The following is a 21,782-nucleotide window of genomic DNA, read 5'->3' on the forward strand; positions in this document are numbered from 1 at the left end:
CTGCTCTCCCCTCTGCAAGCTGTGCTATGTGATGTCTCGGGGAAGAAGCATTGTAGAAATTAGGGTTGGAGGACATATTTTAAAGTCTGTCTTCTCCCTAAGACTGAATCCACTTTGCTGGATGTTACTAAGGGCTCTCTCCCTTCTCTCCAGCCAGGCTTTGGCCAGCCACAGTGGGGTACATGGGGACACCAGCAGTGTCACAGCAGGAGGCTCTGGGGAGTCTGATTTGACCTGTCTCCACAGGAGGCCTGAGGAGGACCATGTCAGAGACCAAGGGCCTGGCCCTGGCCACTGGTGGGGCTGGCAGGAGCTGTCCTCCACCCTTGCACTTCACCTCTGCCCCTTCGTCCAGCTCTGGGGAGCCAGTGACACCCACGAGCAAGCTGGGACGCCGCAGCTTCTGGGACATGCTGGTAATGTTGCTGAGGGACCAGTGGGGAGCAGGGCCTGTAAGTCCTCATGGTGTGTCAGGCCAGGAGGAATGGAGAGGAGGGATCTGGCTGGGGTTGGGAGGCCAGGCTGGTAGCAGGGACTTTATGATGAGGCTTTGGGCGACATGGTCTAGTGGAGGGCGTCCCTGCCTGCAGCAGGGAGGTTGGAACTAGATGATCTTTAAGGTCCCTTCCAACCCAAACCATTCTATGATTCTGTGATTCTATGATCAGGGCACTAGCTAGGCTGTGCATGTCTGCAGCATTAACTTACTCCCTTTTCCCTAGAGCAAGGCAGAGTCTTCAGAGCTGGGCAGCCCCAAAACTACTGATGACATTGTGCTGGAGAGACCAGAAGAGGCTCGCACGAGGCGGCGGCACAAAACTGAGAGTGTCAAGCAGCACCCGAGCCAGGATCGGGCCACAGCCACAGCTGAACTGGAACAGGCACAGAGGCAAGCAGGCTGGGCAGCCAGGGTGTTGTTCCCCTCCATCTGCTGTACATCACTCTGCAGCCTGGCATCCTGCTGGCTCTATATATGTGTCTCAACCATCTGGACCACATCCTCTTTCCTTGTAGTTTGTCCCTTACACAGCCAGTTAGGGGAGCTGCCTTCCACATGCAAAGCCTTGATCCTTATTGCTGGAGTGCTACTGGTTCTCCCTGCCAGAGATCCCTTCCCTGCATTGTGGGGCCCTGTGCAACACCTGACACCCCTATGGCTACTGACCCAGAGGCACCAAGCTCATGGGCTGTAACAGCCCAAAAAGGGCTCTGCTCTGGAGCTGGGAGGGGACTGTTGCACTTTTGTGCCTTCGTTGCTGTTGACTGATCAGGTATAACTGTGCTTCTCTTCCCTCTTTCCAGGCGCCGAGCCTGCCAGTTGGAAGAAGGGGATGTAGGTACCATGCACCCGCTCTTCAATCAAACCTGCCAGAAGTGGATGGCATTCATGAACCACTTGGGTATGTGTCTCAGGCCTTAGCCCCTCCAGATGGGCTGAGCGTCGGCCTTTCTACACAGAGCTCTGGGGACAAGTCCTCATATGGTACCAAGCCATCCATCTTCATCCCTTCCTGATCTCTGCCCTAGTTATGCACCCTGTCTCTCACCAAACCTCACCAGAGTCCCATTGGTCTCAGGGCCAGCATTAGCTTTACAAAGCTGTGGCAGGAGTCCTGGCATGTGTCCGTGCAGCTGAACAAACCTGCTAAGGTCTGTGGTTGCGTCTGCCATGCTCAGAGTCCAGGGCTTGCTGGACTTGGCTGCAGCTGCTTTGGAGAGACCTGAACTCCAACAGCAGCTGTGGTAGTGATTTAGCTCCCAGATGTAGGAGGGAGGGAGGATGTGAGCCTCTGCAACACGCTCTGGGGCTGTGAAGCTGCATGGGAGACCCCCACTCTTGCAGGGAGGGAGAGAAAGAGGGATGCCCTTCATACAGTGGGATTTGGGTCTGTGTGGCTGCCCTGTTGCTGTTTTCTGATACCTCTCACTTCAGTGTTTGTACATCCTCTCACACCTCCTGCTGGCAAGGTAGAGATGTCCTCCTCCTCTGATGAGGAGTAAGCCAGGGAACAAGGAATAAGCAGGGGAATAAAGCACTGTGCTCAGGGCATGCAGGGAGTTTGGTCCAGGTCCCACTTCAGGCCAGAGCCTGAAACCAGGGGTTATTTCAGCCTTCATCTTCTCCTCCATATAAGGTCCTTGTCCTGCAGCTCTGCCTGCCTCAGTCCGTGGCAAGGCAGGAACTTGGCCTGCTCTGGGTAGCAGGCCTGCAACGAGGCTCCCTTAGCCCTCTCTGCTGCCCAGGTGGGCAGGGCTTGGCTCTGGGGCAGCTTGGCACCTTGTCCTACAGTACTGCTTCCATGCAGGGTGCCCATCGGTGCAGCAGTGCTCGGTGGAGATTGTGTCCCGTTTCCTCCTGTCCTCCATCCTGGTGGAAGTGGTGAGCCTGGTCACTGCCCTGGCGAGCGACACCACTGTCAAGGTGTTTGAACAGATCTGGTGAGTTACACGATTCATAGGGCACTGTTTGGCATCAGCAAATGCTGATCAGCTGCGCTAGCCTCTGCTCCCATGGCTCTACTTGTCAGCCACCTGTGATGCTCTTCCTTGCAGCTGCCATCAGAGCACTGCCTTCCTGCCCTATAAGCCTGGCCAGAGTGCCAGCCCTCGCCCTGCAGCCGTCAGACACTTCATCCTGCTGGGACGCAACTTCCAGCAGTGGCGTTGCAGCACAGAACAGGGTGAGTGCCCGGCCAGGGTCCATGGGACTGTGCACTGGGGGCTCTTGGGGTGGGAGATGTATGAGCAGGGTTCCCCTCCTTGCTGGGACAGAGTACTTGTGCCCAGAGGTGAGCAGTGGGCTGTCTATTTTCAGCTGAGACCTTACTCTCAAATTCGCTTGTAACTACTTGTTTCAAGATGAGCTGAGCAGTATTGTGGCAGAACATCCTGTCGTGCCACCTTAATGGCATGTGGAATGTAAGAGCGGGATAAACTGGTACTGAGGGTCATAACTCTGACTTCTAGCTCACAAAGGGCTCCAGCGCTTTGAGGCCATGGAATTCAGCTCGGCAGAGAGAGGGTCCGATCCAAGCCTTATTGGACGAGACCTGGCACCCCGGCAAAGGTTCCTCTTCATGGAGATCATTGACAAAAAGGTAGCAATGGTGCCTGTCTGATGTTGTCTCCTGAAAGCCAGGCTGTTCCCAACTGGCCCAGGGCTAGAAAGAGGAGAGGAAGAGTGCCTCTGCAGGCAACCAGCCTTGTCTGGGCAGGAGTCCTCCAAAGCAGCTGTGCAGGATGTCTCTGTGCTGCCAGCAGAGCTGGGGGTTCCCTGCAGCACTCTGGGGGGTGCCAGGGGGCAGCAGCTATTGCTGTCTCTGACTTCAGCTGCCCCACTGTGGACTATGATTTCCCTTTCCCTACCCACAGCAAGGCCCGCATCAGGCTGGGTACTTGTGCTGCTGCTGCAAGTACCACCACCCCTGCCATGACTGTTAACGGGGGGCTGTGAATGAGCTGTTGCCACTGTTGCTGCTTTCCCTGTCCCTGCCTGGTCATCTGAAACAGGCTGCAGCAAGCACCACCCAGAGCACCTGGGGCAGCCTGTGTCACCATGCAGGCCCTCTCTGAGCAGGTTCTTCAGCCTTCCTCCCTCTCCTCTCTCTCCAGTTAACGCTCTACACCTACAACTGGTCCCCAGACCTGGGGGCCAACCTGAACTGCTCGCTCACTCGCCTGCTACAGTGGCAGAATGCCCGGTCCCACATCGTGCACTGTCTGCTCAGCCAGAAGCTGGGACTCTTCCACCACCACTGCTTTATGGACACACCGTGGCATGAGGACAGCAAGCAGGTAGGGCACTCTGCTGGGCAAGGCAGTCCTTTCCCGTTCAGGAGGTGCCTTGACAGTGTGGGGATCTGAGGAAGGTTGCAGGCACTTGTGTGCTTTTGTGTGCTGGTTGGCAAGGCATCCCTAGGTTCTTACATGTCCGTCTGTGGCCATGTCCAGCCAGGCTGTTGCTGTCTACTCTTGGAGACAGCCAGAGATGGAAAGGGAAGTCAGGTCCTGCTGCTCGCAGCACTTATTTGTGACTGGATTATTTAGGGTGGAGGAGGCTGGGGAATAGGCATCCCACAGCACATTAGGGTCATGCTGGGCCAAGCCCTGCTGTCCTTGGGACTGGTGATGGAGAAGGCTAACAGAGATGTCTGCAGATGGCCAAAATTGGGTTTATTCTGTTTTTGTGGGTCCTTGTTCCAAGGCTGGCAGTAAGGAGGCTTTCATGGCTGTGTCTGCTTGCTTAGGAGCCAAATCCTTTCCTCAACTCCACTTTGGAGGTGGATGCACTGATCCGAAGCTCTAGTCCCCCACCTAGCAAGGAACAAGGCCGGCTGAGCAGCTCTGCCCGCAGCCTGCCATCTCTGCACTTCCATCCCGATGTGGTGCCCTTCGACGAAGCTCTGCGGGATGTTACCACCATCAAGCGTATACCCCATGGGCCTGACTTGGGACCTTTTGACCCCGTGTCTCGGCATGGGGCCCAGTTCCTGGAAATCAAAAGCATGGAGAGGAAAGGTAAAGCAAGGGGCCCAATGTCACGGGAGCCTGCCTAATCATCTTGCTCCTGGAAAAATGGAGCTTGGAAAGGGCAGAACAAGAGTTCTGGTAGAGGTGACAGTTCTCAGCTCCTGTTGTCAGGGTGCTGGGAAGGAATGGGTGGGAGTGAACAGGAGTGGCAATACTTGGGGCTGTGGCTTGATACTCTTGTGGCTGCTCTCTTTCCTCCAGAACTGGAGAAGCAAATGAAGATTGAAAACCTCTTTGTTACCTGGCAGCAGAGATCGGCGCAGTCCAACATGCCTATCAGCGTGAGTGCAGCCCGGTCGGGTGGTAGGCTGGGCCCAGAGCAGGGTGTATGGTGGGGATGGTTTTTGGCAGTGGAGCAGCGCTCTCTGCTTTAAGTTCTGGGGTTGCTGGGCTCTAGCACCACACTTGGGCATGGGGCCTTGCTGCCCAGCACTGGAAAGGCTGTAAAGCAGGGGCTTCCCTCTAGCGTTTGATCTCCATTTGAGCAGCAGTGCAGTGTTGTGTACAGCTTGTTCCCAGGCTTGATGAGGGATGTGTGCTGTAACCGTGTTCCTTTTGTGCTGTGCAGCTGGCAGACCTAGAGACCCTGAAGCAGTCCTCACGCCTGGTTCACTACTGTGCTACCCCCTTGCTCTTCGACCCAGCCTTCCGGCAGCAGATCCAGACTGACCAGCAGGGCAAGGTAGAGGGGAAGGTGAGTGTCAGCAAGCGCCACTGGGGTTGGGCTTTGTGCATGGGGGCAAAGGATGACTTTGCAGTCTTTTCCCAAGACAGGGCTGCTCTGAGCTCGCTCCTGCATTACAAGATGAATTTGTACCCTGTAAGATGGAGACTGAGAAAATTCTTGGGTCTTCAAAGCCTTTCTCCTGCAGCCACACCATCCCTGGGGAAGACTGACTTCCTTTTTCTACCCAGGGAATTCAGGGCCGAGTCTAGCAAAGCCATCAGAGAGCACTGTCTGGTACTGATCTGTTGGGGAAGCAAAACTTCCCTTTATGCATTCAGTAGCCAGACCTGGTAAACCTTTCCTGGACCCAGCAAATAGCTGGAACAATTGAAAGCAAACCAGCTGAATCCTGAGCAGGTTGCAACCTGACAGACTCTAACTGGTGCACATCCCGTATCGGCTGTTCATGGTCTGTATGTGTGTCAGAAGGGAAGAACAGGCTGTTGTAATTTATCTAAATGTTGAAAGGATTCTGACAGGGTCTTTAAGCAGAGGTTGCTGCAGAAATTGAGCACTTGCAAGCAAAAGGCAAAGTATCATCACAGAATGAAAACTTCACTTTGTTTTTGGAACAGAGCGAAATGAAAATTGGTTATTCAATTTGAAGAGCCTGGCAGCAGGGGTTTCAAGGTTGTTTATCAGGTTCTGTATCTCCAGATCATTTATCGCAGTATATATGAGATGCCAAGCTTTGCAGTGCTGTACGGCTGTTCAGATTGGTCAGAATAGAAAAAGACTGCGTGGAACTTGAGAGGGACCTGAGTAGCCTGTGAAATGAGAGGTATTGTGGGAGCTGGTACCTGGTTCCCAGTAAACCAGAGCACAATGTGGAGAGAAATTTTAACTCCTCCTGTATTGTACACTAACTGCAGAGCCTGTACAGAGCAGATAGCTCAGTGGATTTCTTCAATTAGTGAACAGTTGGATACAAAAGGCAAACTGTTTAGAGTATATCAGAAAGGGATGTTAGTATTATGGGTAACATTCCAATACATTTCTAAAATACTAGTGTATTAGTGTCTTCACATATGGACAGTAAATGTGAGACCAAGCATCTTCTGGCAAAGATAGAATATGTAAAAGAGCCGCAGGCTTGAAGTAGATCAAGAAAAGAAACCTCAGTCTCTCACAGCACAAAGACAAGGAGTATTCAAGACATTGAAAGGAGAACTGAAAATGGTTTAAAGGAAACACCTCTCCTATTCAGTGCTGCTGAACTACTAGTAAATCCTGAGAAGTCAGCAGGATTTGTGAGGGGATTGGACTTTTACCATGGCAGTAGGAGCTGAAGCTCTGGTGAGCCTTGCATGAACCAGTTGCGAGCCACTAAAACTTTGTGGGAGCTGTTCTGTGGGGGGAGATGTGAATTATTGCCTTTTGCCAGGGCACCTTTTCCTGCAGTCTGTTGAACTGCTGTTAGGTCAGTCCATGGCTGGGTAAAATTTGGATCTTGTGTTTCGGCACATTCACTAGGACAGTGTTCGAGGAACCAGCTGTTAGTGCTGGCTGGCAGAGGGAGATCTGCCCTCCAGTCAACCAGAGCGGCTGGTGGTTTCCCAGACAGTGTCACTTGCTGGGGCCAGACACAGCAGGTCTCCTTAGGAAATTATTTTTCTCTTCCAGAAGCGCCACCGCTCAAATGACTCTACGGCTTCAGGGAGGGACCGCAGCCACAGCTGTGACTCAGCGGAAGCGCTGCCCTGCAAGGTGAAGGAGGAGCCCTGGCTGCAAGAGATGTGCAATGCCTTCTTGCAGCAATACATCCAGTACCTGCAGAGCATGGGCTTCATTCTGGTCCAGGTGCGGCCACCTTCACCCACTACTCGCAGGTCAGTGACAACCTGGGAACTCTGTTGTTGAAGGGCCGACACACTGAGCTATGCCCTGGTTTGACACAACAGGAGACGTTGGCTCCCCTGCTCAAGGCTCTCTCTGCTGTCATTTCCAGTAGCACGAGCCGGATCCGAGCTCTGGCAGCAATGGGTGTGGAGGGGAGAGGGTCCTTTTCCTACACGAAGCCAAAAGCAGAGGGGAGTCCAAAGGTGAGTGCATGTCTTAGAGGGGTGGAACTGGGATGGAAGTCAGGCTATGGAGTGGAGCAGTTATCCTGGTTGGCTTTTGAATCAGTTTGACAGAAAGGACGTGAGGGGGCAGAGAAAGCACCAAAGGCAAACAAAGAGTCTGTCTAGACCAGCACTATCTTTGGAATGTTGGGTCAGATGAGACCTCCTTGCCCTCCTGCATGTCTTCCTGCAGCCCCTTCCTGAGACTGGGTGGAACCAGGGCAAATCTCAAAAGGACAGCAACAACTTGGAGGGGGCTCAGAAGAAGAACAGTGTGACCTGGGGCCAGGATAGCTACCTTTGGGTGTGATTCTGGAGGTTTACCTGTCAGAGAAGCCTCAGCATATACGGTGAAGGGCAATTCTGGGGCAGAAGGATCTTTAGTTAAAGTGAGATGAATGCTGCAGTTGAAGAGCTCAGAGAAGATAAACCCAAATGGCTCTACTGTGAGAGCAGGCTAAGGGTCTTCATTTCTAAAGAAGTGGCAACTAGGGAGGGACAGGACAGAGCTCTACCAAATCACAGCTATCCTGGAAAGGGATTGACTCCTTGCTGTCTTATTCGATACAACACCTAGGCACCATCAAATGAAAGTGTTGGCAGACAGTTTCGAAGCAAAAGGGAGTGTTTCTTTATGCAGCAGGTAACAGTGGTCTTTATCAAAAGGTTTTGTGAACACTAAGAGCTTACATGGGTTTTGTAAGCTCTTACGTTCACAAGAGAGAATAGGTAAGTACCTGGAAGAGGAATCCATCTGAGTTGCTGGGCAGGCAGAAACCATCTGTGGCTCATGAAATCACCCAGGGATGATGGGACCACATAGCATTTGCTCACCCTTTTGTGACACTTTCTTGGCACCTGCCTTTGGCTGATGTTGGTACAGGGTTGTGGGCAAGACAACACTTTGCAGTTAAAATGAGAAGAGAGCAGCCCCCTGGAACACCTTAACAGGGGGCAAGTGAATTTGCTGGCAGCTAAGCTCTGAGTCCAAACTGGATGCCTCTGACAGCTGCTGTGTCAGGCAGATGTGATGGTCTGGGGAGTGCTCAGCAAGGAGAGGTGGGAGTGAGGTTTTGTGGGCAGCATCACGCCTCAGTTCACAGTGTCCTCAAACTCTAGAGACACCCTGTCCTGAGTAAGCAGGAGGTAAAGGGAGCAGTGTGTCTGGTATGCTCTCTTGAAGGCTGTTGATTAGGTTTGTTAGAATTCTTTTCACAGTCAGCTCTTGCGTGTCTGTTCTGTTCCCCCCAGCGAGGGTGCTCAGTTGATGATGCTCCTCTATTTCCACCTCTGCCACAGAGCGTTGTGGCAGCCTCACACTCTGGTGTGCGGGCTGTTCTCTTATGCCAGAGAGCCTCTCCAGCTTTGTCCTTCTCTTCCCAGAGCTCAAGCCCTGCTGTTGCCACCTATCACCTACAGAGAGCTCTTCCGGGTGGGATTGTGCTGATGGAGTTGGCCTTCCAGGTAAGAAAGAACAAGAAACAAAGTAGAATCTCTGGGGGTTTGGGGACAGTCTTCAGAGGTGACAAAGTGAGTGATGAGGAGGGGCGCAGCAGGGACATGTGATTCTTCCTTTCTTGTCCTGCCTCTTCTGTGGTCCTGCAGGACTGTGGATCAGCTAGGGTTGGTTCTGCAGGGCTCAGAGCAGCGAGAGTTGCCTGGAGGGGGGCTAATAAGACGCAAGGGCTCATCCCCAGGTTGGGTGCTCTATGCTCAGCCACATGTTGGCTGGGCTGGCTTGGTTCAGACAGGAGGAGAGACAAAACATGGAGCAAGAGGGTCTGGGACCCAGCCCAGAGGGTGAAGCATGGGGACTGTTCTCCTTCACTGGAGAGGCTCAAGGCCTGTGCTGTGCTCATGTGCTCTCTCCTCCAGGGCTATTACTTCTGTGTGAAGCAGTATGCGCTGGAGTGCTCGCGGATCCCCATGGGCCAGTCTGTGAACTCCCAGGTAATGGCTTTGCAGGCACAGCCGATGCTCCTCAGGGTCAGGGGCTGCTTTGGGGGAGGCGGCAATCTCTGGGACAGAGTGGGCATTTGAGGTGCAGCAAGTTCTGGAGAGCTTTGCTCCCTCCTCCTGGAAAAGAAGAACCACGCAGTCTTTTGCAGCCATGTGCCCTCCACGGCCTTCTGCTTGAGCAGATCTGGAGTGCAGCGAAAGGGAGTGAGAGGTTTGGCAAGAGGATGACTTTTGTCCTAGCTTGGGGAGCAAGACAAAGCAGGCTGGGGAGGAATAGGAGCAATTCTGGCAAAGATGACTACTCCAGGGAAAATCAGTGCATGGAAAGCCAGAAGCTCTTTGCTTCCATTGGAACTAAAGGGAAGCAGAATGGGAACAGGGATCTCTGAATGTTGATGGCTGCCCTCTGCCAGAGGAGATCGCTTTCTGCACCATGAGCCCTGGTTCTTGATACCTCTGTGCCTTGCGCTACAGCACCACGGGGTTGCCTGCTCCCTTCTCTTTTGGTGTGTCAGGGTGCCTTCTGCCTGTCCCCAGGGCACTGGGGTGGCTGGCTAGAGGCTGGCCAGCCCCAGCCCCTCTGAGGCAGGAGGTGCGCATGACCATGCTGTCTTTTCCAAGTGGCTGCGTCTTATATACGCCAAGAGTGGCTCTCCTAAGCTTAGAGCCTGCCAGGACCCTGCCTGAGGGTTTGCTGAGCCTTTCCAGGGAAGCCTGCACGTGCACAGGGGAGCATTACCAGGCTGCAGCTGGCATTGCAGGGAATATCCAGGCTCTTTCTGGCTGACTTGGGAAAAGACTTTGCCTGTTTGTGCAGTGTGGGTGGGGGGATGGTCCTGGGAGCAGTGGGTGAGAGGCGTGGGGCTTGCTGCAGGGGCCTGGCCAGCCTTCCCACATGCTGGAACTAACCCAGAGTTCCCCCAGGTGGGACAGTTGGGCTTGTCTGCTCCTTCTCTCCCTTTGTCCCACCCTGGGCCTGTGCAGGACAGGCTGGATGCAGGAACGGGGCTGGGCTGTGCCCTGTCCCTCTTCCCACTGGCTGTGCATCTCTCTCCATCAGGGCACTCTTACTGCCAGAGCTCGCAGCAAGAGCTGCATGGGACCCAGCTCCGTCTCTGAGTCTGCGGTACGTCCTCTCTTCCCACTGCCATGCTGAGCACGGCAGGACCTGCCAGTGCAGGGCTGAACCTCCCACTGGCTGTGCTTCCACCCGTCCTGCCCCAGCACCAGGCAGCGAGAGCTGCCTCTTGCCTCCTGTGCCAGTGCCTTCCGTAGCCATACGTGCCACACTGGGCAGCCCAGCTTGGGAGGAGGGTGGGGTGGGCCCCGGGTGCTGGTGTGGGGGCAGTGTCTTGTATTTCTTGCTCTTCTCCCAGCCTTTCCTGGGGCAGAGCTACAAGCTCCTCTCCAGGCTCATCCTGGCTCTGCGGGTTGCCCTCTGGCTCACGGCAGCAGCAATGTGGGTGCCGCAGAGAGTGAGGGCAGCGTGTTCTCGTGCCAATGCCTCCTGCCTGCTGGTTTTCCCTGCTTGCCCCCTTCTTAAACCAAGGGATTGTGGTGGGGGTCAACTCCCCAAAGGGGTCAGAGAGCCGAAAGACACTAAACTGTGGGCTCTTGGTATGAGGGCAATGCTGAGGCCTTCGCCAATGCTGTCCCCTGGCACAGTAGCTGCAGTTGTGATGGGGGCAGTGGCCAGGGGTGTGTGTGTGAAGGCTGGTGCTGCCCCGGCAAAGAACCGGCATGCTGAGCAGAGGTGATGGCCGTGTGCCGAGGGGATCCTCTCCAAGCACAGCTGTGACACACCAGCCACTGCTGGATCTGGCTTCCCAGCAGCCAACCTGAGTCCCTGTTATTTACTGAGCACAGGGCATTAGTAGTTCTGTTGTTGCCCATCTCTGGGTCCCGTCACTCCCAGTAGGCCCCTGTGCTACCTCCTGCTCTCAGGGGACATTCAGGAAGTCAGTCTTTGCCTGTAGATCCAGAACTTGCTGGGGCTCCAGCCCCAGCGTGTCCTGTACCCGCTCGGGGACTAGGCAGTGCAGAGCAGCACTCAGCCAAAAGGAGGCTGTGTCCTCCTTCACAGCTCAAGGGGGTATATGAACCTCATGGGAGGCAATGCCAATCAGTCCATGCTGCTACTGGAGACCAGGAGTGGGGCCAAGTGTGGAAGGAGCCATCAAGCTGGATCCCTTGGGGCCAGGCCTGCAGGTCTGCTATTTGCACTGTGCACAGCTTCTTGGCTGCATCCTGCTCTGGTGTTGGGGCAGGGGTGGCTGCACTGGCTCTGCCATGCCTTGCTGTCAGCAGGGCTTTGCACAAAGGTGTGAGGTGCCTGGTAATATTCCTGCCTTGACTCTCTGTCCCTCCACAGCTCTCCATGCTCTTCACAGAGGAGTGTGACAAGGTGCGGGACCTCATGCACGTGCATTCATTCAGCTATGACTTCCACTTGCGTATAGTCCACCAGTATCTGCTGGGTTCCCACATGACCCTCCGCCAGGGCTACCATCTCACCAGTTTCCTGGAGGATTTCATTGCCCACCACCCTGATATCCCCAAATTTGGCCGCAACCACGTTTTCCAAGGTGAGTAGCTCAACATGTGATTAGTCTGGGGTTGATCACCAGCTCATAACTTGGCAAAAGGTTCCCAAATACTTTACTCCCTGTTATCTCCCTGGATACAAATAAACCCGACTCTGGAAGACTTGAGGGGCCCAGCTCCAGAGGAAGTCCTTGCTGCCCTGTTGTGGAAGGGAGGCGGGTTGCTCTAGAGCTCTGTCCCCCAGAGTAGTTTGTAGGACATCAGGTAAGCTGCACTGAGCAGCTCCTGTGATAGCACTGTGTCCTTCTCCACTAGGCATGCTGGCCCTGCCCACCAACATGATCACTGCGCACCAGCTGTACAACTATATCGCTGACCACGCCAACACCTACCACATGAAACCCCTACGCATGGCCCGGCTGGCCACGAGCAGTGACAACAAGAAGGGGACACCAGGCACAGAGCAGAATGAATATGCACTGGTCTCTATTTGGAACAGGTGAGTGCATCTGCTGCAAGTTCTGGAGCTGCTGGAGATCAGTGGGCACCCCCCAGTCCTGGGGACAGTACCCCAAGGTGCCAGCAAAGCTGACTGTTCTACGTAGTGCCAAGCAGCAGTTCCTCCTGGGTTTTCGGAGATGGTCGATGGGGGTGCTGTGCATGTGTGCACAGGCATTTGACATCTCCCATAGCACTTCTGAGTCCTGCTGTGTCAAATTCCCCATGCCCAATAGTTCTGTGGTGACCAAGAGCTGTGGGGGAACAAAGCGAGGTCCCATTCATACTGATGTGCTTTTGCTTCCAGCTCGGGCTCCTACAAAGACTCTGAAGGTCTGCGTCATCATGATGACTTCGATGTGTCCCTCCTGGTGTGTCACAGTGCAGCACCGTTTGAGGAGCAGAGCGAGGCAGAGAGACGCATGCTCCGGTGAGCGCTGGAGGCCCAGAGACGTGACACCAAAGCTTCCTGGCTGAGGAGGGGGGCTCTGGGAGGGACTGGCTCTGTCTGGGAGACCATAAGCAGGTTTGGTGCTGTCTGGGGAGGATTCTCGCAGAGAACTGGGCAGTGTGGTATCTGTCCGTGTCTGGGCAGAGAAGCACCCTTACTGGCAGGGTCAGAGAGGCCCATCATTCATTTGCAGCCTGGCTGAGAAGGGAGCAACCCTTCCCCAGGTCACAAGTGTCTCCTTGCTCTCAGCTTGCGTTTCTACGTCATCATGACTAGCCAGCGGGAGCTCTTCCCCCGGCTCACGGCCGATATGCGACGCTTCAAGAAGCTGCCGCGCTTGCAGCGGGAAGTGTTAGAGCCTGTGGTGGGCCGGGCGGCGTGGGAGGCAGCAGAGCCAGAGACAAGCCTGGGGCAGCAGCAGCCGGCAGAGCGGGAGCTGTGGCAGGACGTGGAGGACAGCAGCGAGTTCTACGCGGGGGGCACACAAGTCAAACTGGGGCCTGGGCTCTTCTACACCTCGCCGCTCTTCCCCTTGCTGGCCTCCGAGGTGGCCTCGGCACAGAAGCAGCTCAGCAGCATGGTGCAGCTGGCCAAGTGCCACTGCCGCAGGGACAACCTCTGGAAGCGCCTCTTCCTTCTGGAGCCTCTGGCTTCTGACAAACTGAAGCTGGGCAAGCTCTCACTGGTGGAGCTGGAGGAGCTGCTTGACGCCGTGCATGGGAAATCCATTGCTGATGTTGACCCCCAGCTGGTGAGCAGCAGGGGCAGGGTGCACAGCAGCTGCCGTTCTGCTCCAGGGAGGGAGTGGGCACTGGGTGAAGGGCCTGCAGGGCACATCTCTTCCTGCTTGGTGGGAAGATAGAGGCAGGAGCACAGCTCCTAGCTGGCAAGGGAAGGGGAAGGCTGCGTGGACCCCTCTATGGAGAGTGGGTTGCTCTGAGTCAGCATTCCTCAGTGGGCTGTGATGAATACATCTGATTTGGGGTCTGAAGGCTGCTGTAGCGTGATGGCTGCTGGTGCCATGGCTAAAGGGAGGCTGAAATCAACCCTTTTCCATACCTGCAGGGATGCTTCCTCACCATGACAGTCTCCTGGTACCAGAGCCTCATCAAAGTGCTATTGAGCCGCTTTCCCCAGAGCTGTCGGCACTTCCACAATGCTGAAACCGGCACCCAGTATCTGGTAAGTCCCAGCCCGTCACCCACCTGCAGCCTCTCTCCCCTGTCCAGGGCCCCTGCCTGCTGTGGCTTCTTGCAGTGCGAGCCTGGCTATCAGAACAATGTGGGCACTGTCATCATGTTGCTCTCCACTCTGCTGCTGGTGCAGTATGAGGTGTGTGCTCTTGTGGTACAGCAGTGTCTGTTTGTCTGCTCCCAGGCAGGCAGGACACTCTTCACACCCAGAGCCTCACGCCGTGTATATCCCCATGGTTTGGCAGTGTCACCTGTGAGTCAGGCAGACTTGCACCTTCATAGCTCTATCATGCCACTCGTCCTGCAGGTCAGCACGTCCCTGGGTGGATGTTGTTTGAATCCCTGTCCTGGGGTTTGTGCTGTCTCCTTTGCAATGTGTGCTGTGGCTCTCTTGACAGGTTGTGCTCAACCAGAAGTTCACAGATTGCTTCGTTCTTGTGTTTCTCGATTCCCATTCAGGAAAGACGGTAAGAACTTGGAAACATAAAAGCAGCCATATTGGCTCAGGCCAGGAGTCTGTCTAGATTCATCCAGCTGTTGCCAAGGGCAGGTGCCCTTGGGGATAATCAAGTCAAGAAGCTTGTTAACACCTCTCCCAGTTACTGTCCTAATATCTGACAAACTGTGGCCCAGGCCTGTCCTGAGCTAGAGGTGGCCTTTGCATTTATTTAATAGCCCTCTGCAGCTTTATTTTCTTTGCTTAATTTGTGGCATCCATGATTTCTCGTGACTTGCTGCTCTGTGATGCAGTTACAATGTAGGTGAAGAGCTACCTTCCTTGGCTCGTTTTGAACCTCATTCTGCTCTTTTCATGTGATCCCCCTTTATTCTTGTATTGGAAAACAGTGAGCAGTTGATCCCCTTTTCCTTCACAGGGTGGCTTTTGGATCAGACTCTCGGCTGTGTCTCTGTCCAGGCTAGAGGGTTCTTCTGTGTTCAGTCCAAAGCCAGAGCACACTGGGTCTGGCTGGGAGGGGTCACCAGTGCTGCAGACTGCTCCTACCTGGGCAGAAAGGAAGGGGACCTGCACTGTGAGGGTCCCAGCAAATCTGCATGGGCCTTGGCCTTCATCGGACTTGAGGGCAAAGATACTCTGCTTTCAGCTGTGCTCCCGGGCAGAGTGTAGGATGAGTTACAGGGAATGCAGCTCCATGTGAGAGCAGCAGGGGATCTACGAGATGCTTTGGTCCACAGTGAGGCTTTTGCAGAGACTGCAGCGTAACTGATCCCTTTGTAAATAAATCAACACTCCATTAGAAGCAGGTAGGGGAGACAGAGGTGGTGCCTGCTGGAAGGCTGCTTAGTGCCTCTTGCCACCTGATGTTGAAGAGCCCTTCCCATTTTGTGCTGGAGCTTTTGTCATGGCCAGTTCTATCCTCTTCACACCAGTGGTAGCTCAGAGCTGAAACTGCTGTTCACTGTGTGGGTGCCCGTCTCTTCCCCAGTCCCCTAGATTCACCTCCACATCTGAAAGTGGAATTTTTGCTAACTCCACGTTGCTGTGTTAAGCAAGCTGAGCTCTTAAGCCTGCCTTCTCTTCTCCAATGGCTTCATTGTCATTCAGAGCCCTTCAGGGCTCAGGTCAGCCTTTGTAAATACAGGTGTCCAGGACTGCACCCAGTATTCCTGAGAAGTCTCAGCAGAGCCTTCTGCAATTGCACTAAGGCTTTTCTGTCCCTGCCCAGTGCTTTCGGTACAGCCTAGGGTGGTATTTGCCTTTTCACAGTTGTGTCTTACTGGTCATAGTGTCACCGTGTGGTCATTGATAGGCTACACCCCGACTCTCCATCACCTCTCCCAATGACTCCCATCTTATAACAGAAATCCTTCATGTTCCTCCCCTTATATTTTGCGCTTAATGTTCATCCCATTCCTGTGGCCTCTCAAAAGTCTCTAGGGCTTTTTTTTTTTCATTATCCCAATCCTCTTTTGTATTAGTGCCTCAAATTTTATCAGCACGATCCTCATCTTTGTGCCAGATTCATTAAAGTACTAGGCAACGTGAGTCCCAAAACCTGTCCTGGAGGAACTCCATTTGTAACCTCTCTCCAGCCTGCTACTTCCCCTTTCAGCACTACCATCTTCACCTTATAGTTCTTGCATTAATTCCTGTCTTTTCAGCTTACCTAAATTTCCCATGTGGCAGTACATCAAGTCCTTCCTGAAGCTCAGATAAGATATACCATGATTCCTTTGTCTAGAAATATTACCTTATCAAAAAGAACTCTAGTGTTAGCACATCACTTTGGTAACAGCTGCATTTTCCTCCTGGTTCTTTCTCTCCAAGCCTGCTGTAAAGCCTTGTACACTGCTGGAGTTATGATCACAAACCACTTTCTCTTCCCTCTTAAATGATGGTGGTGCATTTGCTGTTTTGCAGTTACACAGCTGTTCTCATGAACAGTTTTATGAGTTTGTTAGGAGACCTTGGCTACTAGATGTGCTGCGTTTCAGCTCTGGAGAACATCCAGTCGCCACGTCTTGCCTCCATGATGCTGATCTCGATGCACTGAGCTGCTCGCATTTTTTCTTCTGCTTCAGTTCCTGCAACCTCCTTTTCTGCCCTTGCCCGGCCTTGTCAGTGCAGTCACTAATAAGAATGGAGCAGCCAGCATTTATTTTTAGGATTGCAGTTATTACATTTTATCTCCTCCCCTTCCCCATTTGTTGCACTCCTACTCTTTGCCTTGGAAGAAATTTCCCTCTGATTTCCCTGGAAGCCCCTATTACTGTGGAGGCAGTCGGATCCCCTCCTCTCCTGAGGCTGCTGCTGGGGTTGGTATAACTGCAGATGCATGGGGGCTGGGACAGAGTGAGTGGGCAAGTCCTTGCACCTGATTTCCAGCAGGAAAAGTGGGAGGAGGCTGAAACATGCTCTGTCACAGGAGGAGGCACTAGCTTGGTGCCGTTAGCATTTTGGGACTTCTCCCACTATCTGCCTGATAAGGCCAAGCAAGTGCCCACGTGCCTGGGCTTAGGGACTGCACAGTGCTTGTCTGAATCCTGTCCCCTGACCTGCTCCTGCTTCTCGGCAGAGCCTCACCGTGGTTTTCCGGGAGCCGTTCCCAGTGCAGCCCCAGAACAGCGAGAGCCCTCTGCCACAGCTTGTGTCCACATACCACCACCTGGAGTCAGTTATCAACACTGCCTGCTTCAACCTCTGGACAGGCCTGCTCTAGCACTGGAACCCACGGCCTGGAGCGATACACATACCGGACCTCTCGCTGCAGCTGTGCCACAGGTGACGATGGAGAAGAACAGGCCTCGGCGTGGAACCTGTGCTCCAGCACTGCAGGCAGTGCTGCTAGTGGCACGCCTGGGTACCGAACTGAGGAGCCTGGGGGTGTGCATCTCCATTGTTGGCTGGCTGGCTGGCGTGCCCCTTGGTGCACTGTTTTCGGTGGGTTTGATATTGAATGATCTTGAACTGAACCGCAAAGGCAGGAGCTTGGCTGCTGTGGCTTGGCTGAAGCACAGTGGCTCTCAGGGACGTGGCTTTGGCATCTGCAGGTGCGTTCTGCCTGCTGGGAAGGCACAGAGGAGCACACACAGCAAGTCTTATGCACAGGGCAGCACTGCATAGCGCTCTGGCTTTAGGCAGAAAGGCTCCTGGACTTCAGGGCTTTGGGCAGTGAGGCTGCCTACTTCTGGCCCTTTGCGTTCTTCAGGAGATCACTGAATGGGACAGGAAGGGTGAACTGGACAAGGGGAAGGTTTTATGGAGATGTACATTAAAGCCATTGGTCTATCTGTGAAATAAACTGAACCAGATCCCCGCTGATGTGCCACAGGCTAGGATGTGGAAAGCCTCCCCCGGGGGATGCAGAAGCAGCCCTGGCTGCAGGGCTGGCTGGTGTTCTACTAGAGTCTCATACTTGCTTGAGTCCTGTAGCCCTGGGTACTGGCAGCTCCTTTGAGAACTGCAGGACTTGGAGCCCAGAGCCCTCTTCCCACAACTCCAGGTACCAACTGGAGCTGGACTGGGAAAACTCAGACCCTTCCTAAAGAGTGAATGCTCCCCTCAGCAGGGGGGACTGGAAACCTGTCCCTGGACACCCCTGCAGACTGGAGGTGAAGGTGTTCCTGTGTTCCTCAAGTCACCTATGTGGTGCCCAAGTCATCCCCAAATAGGACATGCTGCAGATGGTGCTAGAGTAGATGAGGGCCCAACTGCTTGGGCTGGCCCAGCAGGGCCCAGGGAAGGGCAATAGGACATAAATGCTCTTAACTTTGCCATAAGTCATAGAGAAGACAGACACGCTCCTCTGTTAAGCCATCGCTTTGACTTTTATTCCAGTGTTTTCCTTGTTTTACTTGGCTGCCTTGCTGGTCCCACAATGCTGCAGGCCTCGGCTCTCCCAGTATGAGCGCAGCCAGCCCAGACCTTCCAGAGTGTCTCCTGCAGTGACAGACACAGTCTCCTGCTGGCATTCCCCCCCTCCGGCAAGCTGGAGCAGCTGCTGTTCTGGCAGGGCTCTCATCCCCAGGTAGGGACCCCACTGCCTGCCACCCCCCAGCATATGCTTGCCTTTGCACAGTCCCTGGCTGACTGGTCCATGCTGGGACCTGCCAGTGGGGCTCCGACCACCCACAGGCCCACTCACCTTTTGGAGCATACTCGCACCCTATGTAACCAGTGTAGCTGAGGGACTCCAGGAGCTCAAAGATGTAGGGGAAGTTCAGCTCCCCAGGGCTGTCAGGCTCGTGCCGCCCCGGCACTTGTGCAATCTGGATATGACCTAGGGAGGGAATGGGAGAAGCCCTGCCCAAGGCAGCCCTGCCCGCAGCCTTCTCTCGACCTGGGACAAGGTGACCCAGGAGCAGCCCCATACCCCCAGCCAGCCCCAGCAGAGCATGGGGCAGTAGGACCCCATCTGAAAGCCATTCCTGCCCCATGGCCACAGAGGAGCCGGTTTGGGTGCAGGGCATTACCGATGAGTGGGAAGTACGTCTCCAGGTTGCGTGACAAATTCCCATCCATGATCTGGCAGTGAAAGAGGTCCTGTGGGGGAGAGAGGAGATGGATGGTGCAGCTGTTCAGCAGTGAGCAGTCAAGGAGGGCTGTGCTACACTTCCTGTCCCTCCCCACATCCCCAGGAGGGGGATAACAAGCCCACAGTCCCTAGGAGACACCCCTGTGGGCCTGTGCAGGGTTCCCTGGTGGAGGGTGGACCCTAGAGATCTTCAATGCTGACTCACCAGCTGCAGCTTCAGGTTGGGCCGTCCCACTTTTTCCAGGATGGCAGCAGCTAAGGGTACAAGAAATGAGACACCATCACCGCCAGGCTGGAAGCTTCATGGTAAAGCCCTGAGACCCCTCTTTGTCAACTGTGCTCCCTCAGCATCTCCCTGCAGGTGAGGCAGTCTCCCACCTTTCAGACTTTGGGGATCCTTCTTCTCCCTTGAAGGAGACTTTAGGGAGAGATGTCTGCCTTACCTTGGTGCGGGGTGTTCAGAAAATAGCGAGGGTCAGTGATGCGGTTGTTGATAGGCTCCACCAGTCCAATCATGTCTTCCTGTAAGACAGTAATGTCACCGTGCGGAGCATCCTGTCACCTCTGCAGCAGGGAGCACTCCTTCCCTGTGCCAGGCTGGTGGGGGAATTCTCCATTCTCGGTACCCAAAGAGCTGCACCCATGGAGCAGGACCCGTTCCCTGCTTACCTGGCCCAGGAGGTCAGCAGCATATCTGAGATTCTCAGTGAAGGTGGTTTCCATCTCGCCTGCCACTGCTGCCCGGTCTGCGCCCAGGGGAACCCGCCCAGCCATCAGGTGGATCCTACAGACACAGAGAGATCAGCCACAGGCAGCAGCTCCAGTCTCCAAGCATCTGGTCGGATCTAATAAACCTTCCTTTGCCACTGGAAAACAGTGCCAGGCTGGGGCAGCCGACACGGAAGGGGGTAAGAGGAGCCATCTCCTGTACAGGAAGCACAACAGACTCCAGCAAGCTGCAGGGACACAAACACACACCATCCCACCTCAGTATGCAGAGGAACGGCTTTGAACCTTTTGCCTGACAAATCGCAGACCTTGATTCTTCCTTCTCTTGCCAACTGCCTCCAACTCTTTCACCCTGGGGCTGGAGCTTTCTTGGGGTCTTGCTCCTGGGGCTGCCCTGAAGCCAGGATCACGGGCAGCAGGCCTGCCGCCTCTGCCAGGGGCAGGTCGGACCCTTGTCTCACCGCTTGCTGGCTTAGAGCAGGGATGGGATGGTGGCCAGTGCTGGGCTATGCCAGGCTCTGTGCAGAGCAAAATGGCCAGGCAAGAGCAAGGCTCTTCAGCAACCGTTTGGGGAAGGCGTACGGTGAAAACAAAATCCTTTTCACTCTGCCTGTTACCAGAGAGTGCAAATGGGTCTGGGCGCCTGCCTGGCCCATGCCCTCTGCAGGGCTTTGGACTGCATTTCTAAGGGAAACAATGATGCAAAGGAAATGGAATAAAAGAGCCAGGTTGGTTTTCTGAAGGGGGGTGTGCCAGGCTAATTGCATCTCTTACAGTGTCTCTGCTGTGCTGTGATCAGTGTGGCCTTCAATAAAGCAACTGTTGTGGTGTCCTGGGGGAATGACTGGTATAACTGGGGAGAAAAAAGGGAGGATTAGCATGGGGACTGTTGTGCGGAGGTGCGGGCAAGAGCCGCCATGGTGAAGGGCAGGGTTGGACAAGAGCGCCTGGCAGCTTCGGGTCAGCTCCCAGTGAGCACATGAAGGTTGTGGGCCCCGCACAGGGGTCTGCAACGCGCTGGCAGCCAAGCAGGGAGACGCTGCCTGGGAAAGGCTCCGTGACCCTGCGGGCTGGAGGCGCAGCAGTGCAAAGGGCGAGCCCCACTCCTTAGAAGAGCTGGAGCAGGAGGGCTGCGGAGGAGCGCTGTGGTGCCGGGGGAGCCGAGGCGCCGCAGGGGGGGTCCTGCCTCGCACCTACCTGGGGCAGCCCACCGCCTTGGCGTACTGCACCGCCGTGGCCAGGCTCTGGCGGAAGGCAGCCTGGCGCCCAGGCACGGCCGCCAGTCCCATCTCGCCCGTCTCCAGGTCCCCTAGGAGAGAGCGGCGGGGTCAGCGGCACCGGGGCACCCCCCGCGCCCCCCACCCACGCAGCCCGGGGGACGCGACGGTACCGGGAGGGGTGTTGAGGAGGACGATCCGCACCCCTGCCCGCTCTGCCGCGGCCCGCAGCGCCTGAGCCGGGCAGCCCGCCGGCCAGGCCGCCTCCGCCGCCCGGAACCCGGCGGCCGCCGCCGCCTCCAGCCGCTCCGGCAGCGCCGGGAGCTCCGGGAACAGCCACGAGAGGTTGGCGGAGAAGCGCAGCGACATGGCGGGCGGCGGGGCCAGGCGGAGCAGGGGCGGGGCCAGGCGGAGCAGGGGCGGGGCGAGGCGGAGCAGGGGCGGGGTCGAGGCGGCGAGCTGCAGCGCCGCCGCGTGGAGCGGGGTGTCCGGCCCGGCCGATCGCTGCGTCCCGCGTGGGCAGCGGCGGCTGCGGGCGGCAACGCCCGCCCCCGTGGGGCTGCTGGGGGGGCCCCGGCTGTGAAGCGAGGCCCCATCAGCTGGGGCAGTGCTGGAGCGCAGCCTCTCCCCGGCAGCTCACGGCTCCAACGCCTGTAGCACTCTGCCCTGCGAGCGTGCAGCAGGGTGACTGCTCCAGCATGTGCCTGTGGCCGTGCCGGTGCGTGGGGCCACGGGGGCCGTGTGGGTCAGCGGCCCCACGCCGCGCCCCAGCAGGCAGAGCCGACCCCATGCTGCCTGTAACACAGGTGGGGTTGCTGTCTTTGCCAGAGGGGCTGTGGAACAGGGGCGTGCTGGGGGCGGCCGTCGCACGGCGCGG

At 55.6% G+C, this 21,782-nt stretch overlaps 2 protein-coding genes across 8 annotated transcripts in view; one reads left to right on the plus strand and one right to left on the minus strand.

Moving 5' to 3' along the window:
• SZT2 (SZT2 subunit of KICSTOR complex) overlaps nt 1-20,518 on the plus strand; it is a 61,581-nt gene extending 41,063 nt beyond the window's left edge. For 5 of the 7 annotated variants that reach the window (XM_054833426.1, XM_054833428.1, XM_054833427.1 and 2 more), the window contains 22 exons: nt 247-416; nt 723-889; nt 1,303-1,400; nt 2,307-2,439; nt 2,554-2,681; nt 2,968-3,098; nt 3,613-3,795; nt 4,248-4,518; nt 4,732-4,811; nt 5,099-5,224; nt 6,881-7,086; nt 7,206-7,299; nt 8,704-8,784; nt 9,196-9,270; nt 10,340-10,405; nt 11,651-11,864; nt 12,139-12,322; nt 12,629-12,751; nt 13,022-13,523; nt 13,838-13,954; nt 14,364-14,432; nt 17,001-20,518. In XM_054833426.1, coding sequence (XP_054689401.1) covers nt 247-416; nt 723-889; nt 1,303-1,400; nt 2,307-2,439; nt 2,554-2,681; nt 2,968-3,098; nt 3,613-3,795; nt 4,248-4,518; nt 4,732-4,811; nt 5,099-5,224; nt 6,881-7,086; nt 7,206-7,299; nt 8,704-8,784; nt 9,196-9,270; nt 10,340-10,405; nt 11,651-11,864; nt 12,139-12,322; nt 12,629-12,751; nt 13,022-13,523; nt 13,838-13,954; nt 14,364-14,432; nt 17,001-17,144 — 3,362 coding nt within the window. In that variant the 3' untranslated portion in view covers nt 17,145-20,518. The remainder of the gene's footprint in view (nt 1-246; nt 417-722; nt 890-1,302; nt 1,401-2,306; nt 2,440-2,553; nt 2,682-2,967; nt 3,099-3,612; nt 3,796-4,247; nt 4,519-4,731; nt 4,812-5,098; nt 5,225-6,880; nt 7,087-7,205; nt 7,300-8,703; nt 8,785-9,195; nt 9,271-10,339; nt 10,406-11,650; nt 11,865-12,138; nt 12,323-12,628; nt 12,752-13,021; nt 13,524-13,837; nt 13,955-14,363; nt 14,433-17,000) is intronic. The other 2 variants (XM_054833430.1, XM_054833433.1) reach the window with 1 other exon arrangement.
• HYI (hydroxypyruvate isomerase (putative)) lies at nt 18,230-21,294 on the minus strand. Its single transcript, XM_054833434.1, has 8 exons — nt 21,079-21,294; nt 20,886-20,997; nt 19,629-19,743; nt 19,403-19,481; nt 19,165-19,214; nt 18,898-18,967; nt 18,570-18,704; nt 18,230-18,364 (listed from the first exon to the last, which is right to left on the minus strand). The coding sequence occupies exons 1-8, from the start codon at nt 21,272-21,274 to the stop codon at nt 18,276-18,278; spliced, it is 846 nt and encodes a 281-aa protein (XP_054689409.1). The 5' UTR covers nt 21,275-21,294; the 3' UTR covers nt 18,230-18,275.
• Nucleotides 21,295-21,782: the final 488 nt, after the last annotated feature.

Source organism: Grus americana, chromosome 8 (assembly GCF_028858705.1).
Source record: "Grus americana isolate bGruAme1 chromosome 8, bGruAme1.mat, whole genome shotgun sequence".
In the NCBI taxonomy this organism is placed as follows: Eukaryota; Metazoa; Chordata; class Aves; order Gruiformes; family Gruidae; genus Grus; species Grus americana.